General features: G+C 48.9%; 1 protein-coding gene across 1 annotated transcript; it reads right to left on the reverse strand.

Annotated features, from left to right (window-relative positions):
* Positions 1-7,037: 7,037 nt before the first annotated feature.
* On the reverse strand, positions 7,038-9,108 carry LOC136540232 (aldehyde oxidase GLOX-like). Its single transcript, XM_066532233.1, is given in 5 exon segments — positions 7,038-7,505; positions 7,507-7,830; positions 7,832-7,882; positions 7,884-7,916; positions 7,918-9,108. Coding segments are annotated over 5 exon segments (1,749 nt in total). The 5' UTR covers positions 8,944-9,108; the 3' UTR covers positions 7,038-7,190.
* Between the last annotated feature and the right edge of the window lie 1,545 nt (positions 9,109-10,653).

A 10,653-nucleotide genomic window follows, 5' to 3' on the forward strand; every position in this document is an offset into this window, starting at 1 on the left:
TAAATAATCAACGGCATACGCAACTCTAAAATACGATTACGTCTCACAAACTAACGAGCTAGCTCTACTGACTAACATACTAATCCATGTATCCACGTGGTCAAGTGAGGCTCGTTCCCCAAAAATGTTTTCGTTCTACAAACCTCCAATTATTTTTGACATTTGAATGATTAAATATATAATTTCGTACTAGGGCTCATTTAGTTACCTTAACAAACTAATTCCTATAGAGCTACAAAAATTACAGTGAGCACCTAATATTATTAGTAATCTTCTATAAAAAATTTTAGAGCCAGTACTACTACCAATTTATCACAACAATTCCTATAAGTTTATGTTTTACCCATTTTAAGTGCTTCCAATTAATTAGTCTACTCTTGAAAATATTATGAACTAAGTGAACCAAATATATTAGCAGATAGGTCATGCTTTTAGGAACCTAACAAAATTAGTTTCACAATTTTTTGTCAGGTACACATTTTTTTCTTGAATTTATAAATTTACCCTAGAAACTAATTTAGGAACGCTTTAGAAAAAGGAAAAGCCAGTGGCCAACGATTTCAACCGAGCAAACTAAACGGCCCACGACGGGGAGCCCGCGCGTGCCCCCGCACCCTTTTGCAGAAAAACCGTCAGCGTAACAGATTATCACGCGGCGTCACCTGCAAGATTGAAGCGATAAAATCGCCAGACCATTCACGCGCATGTCACGCGCCAACGCCCATTGCCCCACGCCGCGAGACGTGTCAAGGCAAGCATGTGTGTTTCTTCATTTTCCGCTCCCCAATAGCTTCAACTAGTTGAAGACAACTCAACTATTTAAGCCGACCTCACTCCTCCTAGAGTAGCAATGTAGACTAAAGTCTCCCACCATAGTACCATACCATGCATGTGTGAGTGGACATTTGGAATTTATTTAGAATTATTATTTGAGCCTGCCCAAATCATCTAACAAGTTCAGTTCGTTGTGTCGAAGTATACAAGCATGTTTCAGCAAATGCCCTTCAATCAACAGTATATGTCGTGAGAAATGCACGTGGTTCTTTGTCCAATCTGCTTGTTGTTTTAGCCCACGGAAACTGGCTCACTTGAACAAAGTAGCTAATGCAATCATGGATCAAGGCTACTTCACTCATTGGCTACCTTTTAGGTAGTATCCCAACTTTGTCAAGCTGTTGCCCACTTGCCACCGAGAAAAAGGTTTTTAAAAATGGGATAAAAAATTAGACGCTAACGCAGCTGGTTTCTCAGACTCAAGTCGCTTCAAGTTTTCCTTTTTTTTTACCAAGCACTCTGTGCGTGATTGAGTGTCCAGGCGATAAAACACACTCAGTTTTCTGAAAATATAAATAACACCAAGTGGCTCAGTGTTACTTAGCTTGTTCAGATAATCAGGTCCCAAGTTGACAAGTTCTCAAAATTGGACTACCATTCTACCAAGCTTTGGTTGATTCGTTGGAATGGACTTGATCAAGGGAGGTTGCCCCTGATGTAACCAAAATTGTCGTTTCGACGGCCGCGAGATCACAAGCGCCTGGACCACACGGGTACCATCGATCACAGGAGAGCATACACCAAAATCCCATCCTAAACAACGTTTTGCGCGTACTAATCAGGATTCGACCCAGTGCTAAGGTCGAGATTCGAGAAGGACCTCCATAATTGTGTCGAAACAGGACGAGGAACCCGTGATCTGCCTCGACGCCACAGGGGACAGGGCAGAGCCGATCGGTGAACCGTGAACGTGAGTCCCCGTCCTGTAGCTTCGTATTGCTGCCATTTCAGCCCTCGCACAGCTGCTTTTGCCGCCTTTGACATTGCTGTTCTTGTCATGCGCGAAGGAAAACAAAGAGCTGAAGATTCTTCGGAATCGATCAAGTTTCTGCGGTCATCGTGACGATGTTAGGACGACAGTACAGTGAAGTTTCAGGGAACTGGTGGCTAGCTGGTAATCACTGTTCAGTTCAGAGAATTTGTCGCTGGCGAGGAACAAGAGCATCAGGTTAGGTGCGCCGCCCTGACGCCTTCATGAGCTTTTAGGATGTTCGTGTCTGTGCTATTTCGGGGTGTACATGTGCCTTCTTTTGTTAGGCTCGCAAGGCACTTTCTGAAACACTGTAGGATGTGTTTGGCGCGGCCTCTAGCTCCAGATTCCTTCTCGGCTTCTCCAGATTTAAGAATCCAATGGCCATCGCTAATTCGCTGGATTTTTCCTACTGCGCTAAATGGATGATCAACTTTGCATAAATGAAAGTTAAAGCTTGAGTGTTTATTACTAGATCAACGATTCTTAAATTTTTAAGGTAATTTAATATGTGCTCCGTCCATTGCAATGCAAATTATAAGTCATTTTAGTTTTGTCCTAAATCAAACATATCTATCTTATACGCAACATCAAATAAGATTGGTATTGAGTATAAGTTATTTTATAAAATATTGTTTATATATTTCACATATTTATTTGTAACATTTTATATAATTATATATTGAGTATTATTATTCAAATGTTTATATCAAGGGCCCCTGATTGTGTGTTTCACTCCAGGTTCTAGAAAACACACTGACTAGGCACTTGCCTCTCCTCCTCAAAGCAACCATGGCAAAAATTCTTGGAAGGGCTTCATGGTTCAGCGGCGGTGGGGGCTCCCCCCCCCCCCCCCCCCCGCTAGATCCGTCCCTAAACCCAATTGGAATCACGTCAATCGAAGATCTATAACTCGAGATATAAAATAAACAAGCTTTTGACACAGTAAGTGACGAGAATTGATTAAGCACTAACTTCGTAATTAAACGAATTTTATAAAGGATTAATCAATGAAACGTCTCATGTCACTAACCTGATGTCCTAGCACAGTTTTAATATATAGACAAAAATAAGTAAATATTGATCTTTACGCTTGATAACATGAAACCAATCTATAAAACTAAAAGCTAGGCATGCAAATCAAAGAACAAACAGAGAAGCCGAAAGATGGCCAAACCATCAATTAGTGAATATTGATCTTTATTGCATAGGTTTACAATCTTACATCTTATACAAGCATTCTTACTAGAGACTAGGAAAAACAAAGCCGCCGCCGCGGCCTTGCCTTCTGTCGGGCTCGTCGGGCTCCTGACGCATGATTTCCCGTGACCGAACCACCAGGCCACATGGCCTAATCGGCTACCACTACCAGCGCCTTGACCAAGTCCAACTCGTGTTCAACATGGACACTCCGCCTTGCTCGGCCTATGCAACCAGCCAGCAGGTGCCAAACTGCCGATGCAACCTGCACGTGCACTGTAACGCTAGACCGACGGCCACCATGCAGCTATCACGGTCAGCACACATGGCATGCAAGTCCGTAGTGGCTGGGTTAGCAAAAACGCTCACATCATCTATACTAGTAATGGACCTGATCAAAATTATATTAGGTCTTTTTAAAAAAAACGTTCCTCACTAAGAGTCTTCAATCATTGTACACCTAGAAAAATACACAAAACAAATCATTTTTATTAAAATCAAGGACTAAAAAAGCACCCAAATCCAATCCGATGGCCGATGTTTAAAGTTTGATGGCAGGCTTCAAACGCCGCATCTCACCCCGTGCGGCCTCCGCCCCACGCACGCGCGGAAGGCACACACGATCACGACTCGCGAGCAGGGATCGAAGGCTGCCATCACGGAATAAAAAAAACGCACCATCAGGATGCGAGCCCCCCCCCCCCCCCCCCCCCCCCCCGGTCTTCATCCCGCCTGTGCCGCACAGCCGCTGCGTTGGCCTGCCTACCCCGACACCGGTCCTCTGCCTGTCGCCATTGCTATTCTGCCACTAAAAGTAGAAACCCCTGTGTTGCCAGAGAGGAGGCATCCTAGAAGGTAGCCTGATGCTTGGTTCCAGACTGCACTTCTGCAGCACCTGTGCTTCCATGACGAGGGGCAAGGTAGCTCGCCTGTCTGTGCACACACTTCCAGTTGAGAAATCATTCTGAATCCTCCAAATAGATGGTAACGTAGAGTGCCTGTAATCAAATATTTTAAACCGGTTGTCAGTATGCAAAATGCACCAAAGTATTTACATGTTGTCAGTTCAGCGAACATATACTAAGGAAGCCATTCAAACCTAACTGCTTGTTGATTTTATAAAAAAATAATTTTGTTTGCATTTTACTATTTAATTAATAATCCAACACGACACTACTTTTCCTTTTTTATATATTCAACCATAATGAGCTGCACATAACAATTATCTACTGCAACATGCTCTAACCCTGGTAAGCTCTGTTTTTTTAATGTTTTTTCAACTTTTTCAAGGTGATCTTGATATTTAGTTTAACGAGACAACTGATCATTTTTAAATCTATTTGGCATTGTCTTGTACTTTATGACCTGATCAATGTATTTTTCATTTTCATTGTTCATAGTTCTGAAAAAGGAGGAGAAGAAGGAACTTATCCAGAAGAGTGAGAGATTGAAGCAACCACTGAATTCAGTAGGGGTGAGTGCAGCTTGTTTCTGTGATCTTTGAAATAATGTTGAAACACGAGATGCTCAATCACCCACCAGAGACTAAGATGGAGATTGGAGACCTCACTCGGCCCACTAGAGACTAAGATGAAGATTGGAGACCTCACTCGGACCTATCAATGACCCTGCCAGAGTCAAGATCATCCAAGTGTGCTGAAGTTCCACCTTAAAGATAAGTTTTGGGTGTTGCTAATAGACAAGACACAAAAGGTTAGGTGCAGGTCGAGGTTTATCCTCAACGAAAAAAATCATAACACATCCAAGAGATGACATTGTAATGTTTTGTTCCAAGAAATTAATTTTGAAAGACACTGTGTGTGTCGCACGTGCATGTCTACTAGATCTTATAACTTGCTTTACCGCATTATTAATTTATTAATAAGTATGCAATGTGCTAATGATACATGTGTTGGTGTTGCGGTGGAGGTTATTTCCACTACTCAGGTTAGGATTCGCATCAAATTCCAATTATGCATGTAGTTGTATGGCAATTAATGGAGTTGTAATGTAATTATCCATAAAGAAAAACATTGGAATGTAATTTGAGGGAGTACGAGTTTGTGATATCTTTCTATCGTTCTAATTTACACACCCAAATGTTGCCGTAGCGTTGGCATGGACATACTAGTTGGCATAAAGGAAGCAACACAAATGGGCCGATTTGGGCAATACCAGCCCAAGAATGTTGAATTGTGCTGCCATCTCAATTATTTTTCACATAGGGTCTATTGCTGAGATGAATTGGCCTATGTTCGCTTGTCTTATAATCCGTACTTTTTGGCTTGTCTTTTCAACCGGAAAAGTATTTTTTCTCTCACAACAAATCAGCCGGAACAATGTTTCAGCTTGTTTTTTCAAGCAAAGCGAACGGGGCCAACATCGCTGACAATGGATCTCCTTGTCTTAGACCACCGGCATGTTTGATGGTTCTGCAGACATTTCCATTTACAATCACTTTGGAAGATGAGGTTTGCCCAGGATTGCAGTCATCCAGTTTCTCCATTTTTGCCAAAATCCAAAAGCTTCTAGGACTCCTAGGAGATTAGGGCCAATTTATGGAGTCAAAGGCCTTAGAATGTCTAGTTTTATTAATAGGGTTGGTCATTTTTTGTTGTTGTTCTTGTTGTGTAGGCTTCGAATCATGTTCACATAAAGAAAATTATGATGTATAAATCTTCCTTTTATCAATGCATTTTGTGAATATGAGACTAGCTCGTTAAGCCTAAATGCAAGAACCTTCGTAATCATTTTCATGAAGCTGTTCATTAGGGTGCTTATTAGCCAATAATCATCCAGTGTCATTGCATTCACCTTCTTCAGTAGCAGAAGGAGTCATTGTTTGGGAAAAGCTTATGCCACTCTGACTCTAGTGAACACCGCGGTTTGTACATCTACTCCTGCAAACACACACAAAGAACACCAGCGCATACAGTTACTAGCGGCAAAGAAGCGTAGAACGGTAGCTCCAAAAGATCTAACAACCCTAGGCCTGACGCCTACTCAGCAAGGCGGCAGAGCACTAAACAATCACAGAAAGCATGTGTGTGTGTGCAAGCCAAGAGAACGAACTGTATGAAATTAGCTAGAGGATGATCATGCACGGGAAGTGTTTTCTGCCAAGTGCCAACGATCAGAATGGCCAATTTAAATGTTTTGTACCTGACGTTTGGGCTTGGGCCGCCAGTTGGATCGGCAGCAGGACTACACAGCAGTACACGGCATCAATACTTGAGAAAACAGCCAGTGACGACAATTAGTTTTCTACGGTTAAACTCTCATTATGCCGGATTCTTTTAAATCCAAATGGAAAGATCTTCCAATATATCGACATGCATACGAAAAAGAAACGACAGTCTGGCGGGGAAAAATGGAGTTGTCTTGATTTTCGTTGGAATGGAACCGCGTGAGAAAATCAGAAAACGAGTTGGCTTGATTTGCATTGGAAATTGGAATGGAACCGCGTCAGAAAATCAGAAAATGATCGAGCTTGTGATATCTTGTTGGGTTGGTGCGGCTGTGCGGGCCGTGCGTATCTTGCACTGGTGCCGGGGCCCGGGGGTGCAGTCTCCTCTCGGCAAGCCAGTTATACTCAGTTGCTTCTGTTGGCGTCGCTGCATACCTTGGTGCTGTCCAAGTGAATCCAGCCGAGAGACCCAGATCCGCCACAGCCATCCTCCGTGACGACCACCGTCCTCCCAAAGTCCCACGTCTCGTCAGCCGTGAGCACACGAGTTGCGCGCGCGCGCCCGCACCCACCGGCTGGACGGCGCTCACACGAACGGCGCACGTACTCGGCTCAGAAATCGGAATGAATGCTAGCAAAGCAACCGAATGCTAGCAACCGCATGGCGCTTGGCGCGTACGCTAGAGGCTAGAGCCAAGAGCAGATGCGGTTGAGATGCGTCACGTGTGCCCGGTTCACGTGAAGTTCTCTGATGCCAGCTTTACAGACATTCTCCTCTCTTTCTTTCCAATCTCATCTCATCTCATGTCAACGACAGCAACACAGTGTCCAGTCAGTGACTTGACTGTCAACGCTACCATGTATTTACCCCTTTTACCAGGGTCTCTTTGTCTTTTACGTACACCTTTGGAGTGGTATGGTAAGAACTAAGAAGAGCATACGAATGGCAGAACGAAACAAAATGAATGAAATCTATAACCCCTTCCCCGCCGCACGCTCTCACTGCTGTGCCTGTATTTGGACCCAGATCCCCTCGCTGGGGATGTGCCCGTTCACCACGAACACCATGTAGTACCCCGGTGGCGCCAGCACCGCCGTCGCCGGCATCGTTACCGACGCATTGAACGTGCTGGCCCGGCCGCGCACCGCCACATTCTTGGTGACGTCAAGGAACAGCAGCCGCTGGTTCATCGCGAACGAGTGCGTCGTGAACGACGGCGCCACCATCGTCACCGACACGTCACCGAGGAGGCCCGCGGCGCCGCCACGCCGTCTCCGCGCCGATGCCGGGACCGAGAACTGGAGCGCCATCGTTCGCCCCGTAGGCCACGCTCGTCGGAGCACCGGTGGGGGACGGGTCGAGGATCCTCGGCCGGAGCATGTCGTTGGACGCGTCGAGGTACTCCGGCGAGAAGGCCTCCAGGCTGAGGTCGGTGGGGAACTGCACGTTGCTGAAGTTGTAGTAGGTGTGCGGGTTGCTGCCGCCCACCAGCAGGCGGCCGTCGCGGAGGAGCACCACCGAGGAGTGGTACAGCCGTGCGACGCCCGTCGCGGTCTGCTCCTCGAACCGGTCCCCCGGCGAGTGGTCGGGACGGTAGACGACGGGCGCGTACGCGGGGGTCTTGGCGGACTCCCACCCAGGCGGCGCCGTCCGCGGCGCCGTTGATGATTGCCACCTCGGCTCCGTTGGGACAGCAGGATCATGTCGCCCATCACCCGCGGCGAACGGCATTGTCTCGATGACCCACGCCGGCGCGGCGTCGGTGATCTTGATCCGCCCGCACGTCGTCAGCGCCGGGACGAAGGTGCCGGCGCCGCCCTTGGTGGAGTTGTAGGAGCCCGCCGGCGCGCCGCCGCAGACCAGCACCTCGGCCTCGGTGGGGTTGGGTTTCAGCGGGAGCAGCACCGAGGAGCCCGAGCTGGGGTAGTTCCGCGGGTCGCCGTCGCCCAGCACGGGGTACGTCCGCACGATCTTGTTACTCTTGTAGTCCAGCAGGACGGCGCGGTTGTTGGAGAAGATGAAAAGGTTGCCATCTATGTTGAGGTGTACGAATGGATAAAGATTGTTCTCCTCGGGATCCTTGGTCTGCACCAAAAATGGCATTTGGACGACGGACGTATCCGAAGGGCCGGCCTTCGGGTAGAACTCGTAGCTGAACTGCCTCCGGCCACCCAGGATGAACGCGCGGCCGTCCGGGAGGATCTGGTTGGTGGCGTACCACCGGTTGGCGGCGAGCGCGTCCTGCTTCTCGGACCAGTCGCAGCTCTTGTCGTCACCGGTGCCGCCGCACGCGGGCATGGTGCGCGCGTTGCGGAACCCGTCGTTCCAGCCGCCGGTCTGGACGAGCGTGCCGTCGGGCGCGACGGTGCCCGAGGAGCACCAGGTGTCGGTGAAGATGGAGAGCGGGCGGAACGCGTTGGCGGCGACGTCGTACTCGGCGGAGTGCGCGGTGCAGTCCCCTCGAGGGAGCACGCGCTCCCGCGGGTTCACGCGGCAACGGCCGTCGGGGAGGGACAGGTTGGAGCGGCCGAAGTCGGTGCGGTCGAAGATGATGACGCGGTCGTTGTGCAGCAGCTGCATGTGCATCGCCGACACCCCGATGCTGCGCTGCAGGAGGTCCCAGCTCCCGCCGGCGCCGCCCGCCGGCGCAATGCCGCCGGCGCAGGCGCACGCGACGAGCAGGAGAAGAACGGCGAGGTGGCGGGCACGGTTCTTCGTCTTCTTCGCTACTACCAATGTACTAAGCTCCATGGTTGATCGAACGATGGGACAGGCACAGGCTTGTAGATAGATGTAACGATACTGCGTCGTTTCAGGGACAGGTTTCGTCTTTGATTCTGTTATCTAGGTTAAGCGCGGGTGTTTAGCTCCTGAGCAGCAAAGCTTAGATATATATATATGCGGCAGTGCACAAGGTTTGACCATTTTTGCCCCCTGATTTTCGTTTTCACACGGTAACAGTAATAAACCCTCCAGCTAGCTAACGCGTTTACGATGGAATTTGGTTCAGACGCTCGAGTGAGCTTTGGCCAGGTTGGGATTTTTTTTTTATAGTAAGTACGATTTTTATTTGGTCGATTGATGGCCCTGCATTAACTAACTTCGTTATTTGCACTGATGTTTGGTTTTTTCGGTATGTATTCATGAGTCCTACGACCACCAACCATCCAGCCCGGTAATTTGGCTCGACCGTCGTGCGTCCCTGTTTTTTTGTGGTAGAAGAAGATCGGAGTACGTACTTCCCTGCTGAGTGCTGACCCATCCAAGACCACGAGCACGTACGGCATGATGTGGTGCTGCCTTATCCACCATGGTGGCTTGGCCCGCCCGCAGCGTACGTGCCTGTTCGGAGGCCGGAGAAACCGTGCACACCTGAACAACAGCAGACGGACCCCCTCTTTGCGTCGCGAGACGAGCGAAAACGCCCTGCGCAAGCCAGGCTCGCAAACGATGGTCGTGTAGTATCGTCCTAGCCCCATCCCCACCCGGCGCAGGCGCGCAACATGACAGGAGTAAGCAAAGATGAGACAGGTGGGGAGACACCCACGGGCCACGGCGACGGCCCTACCACCATAGTCCGATACATAGCTAGGTGCCGCGGGTCGGACGAACCACGCGGCGGCTCACGTCGTCGCGTTGCGTTGCGTTGCTTTGCCTTGAGGCTTTGCTGGACGCTCCCACGCCCCGCGTGCATGCATGTTGGCATGTGGCCACATGCGGCAGAGAGAGAGAGAGCCATAGGAGTACGAGTATCCGCTGGCCTGGTCGGACCGTAGCGTGGCCGGGTAGGGTTACATGCATGCATACGGCGCATATGGGTTTCTCGTCTTTCGTGTGGTGCCCTGGAACCGGAAGGAAAAGGAGGTAGCAACAAACGGCGGAACGTGACGCAAACGAACAGTCTTGGATTGGATGGCCGAGCACGGGCGATAGAGCACCGTGCCGGGCTGCATGAGGGATCTTGGCGTTTATGGCGCTCACGGCTCACCAAACCGAGCGGCGGTGCAGCCTAGCCTAGCCAGTCTTTAAAAACGGACACCCCTCTTTGGAACGTAGGAATTTCACAGCAATCACACAGGAATCAGTTCAATTTCACAGCAAAAATACAGGAATGGAGAAAAAAATCCCGCATTCCAAACAAGCCCTCAGCGTTTCATTCAACTCGGACATCGATTTATATTAACCGTTTGAGTTAACTCTTACATCGATTTATATAAAAGAAAAAAAAAAGTTTACTTAACCCACTACGGGAGAGGCAAAATTCTCCGAGTGTCGCAGGCTTCTCCGAGTGACAAAAATCAGGCACTTGGCAAAGCCAATCTTCCCCGAGTGTTGCACTCGGGGAAGAATAGCATTCGAGAAAGAGAGGCTTTGTCGAGTGCCTAGCACTCGGTAAAGAGCGGCACTCGGCAAAGGCCCTCTTCCCCGAGTGCAACACTCGGGGAAGAGCGGCACTCGACA

The sequence above is a fragment of the Miscanthus floridulus genome, chromosome 2, assembly GCF_019320115.1.
Source record: "Miscanthus floridulus cultivar M001 chromosome 2, ASM1932011v1, whole genome shotgun sequence".
Taxonomy (NCBI): domain Eukaryota; kingdom Viridiplantae; phylum Streptophyta; class Magnoliopsida; order Poales; family Poaceae; genus Miscanthus; species Miscanthus floridulus.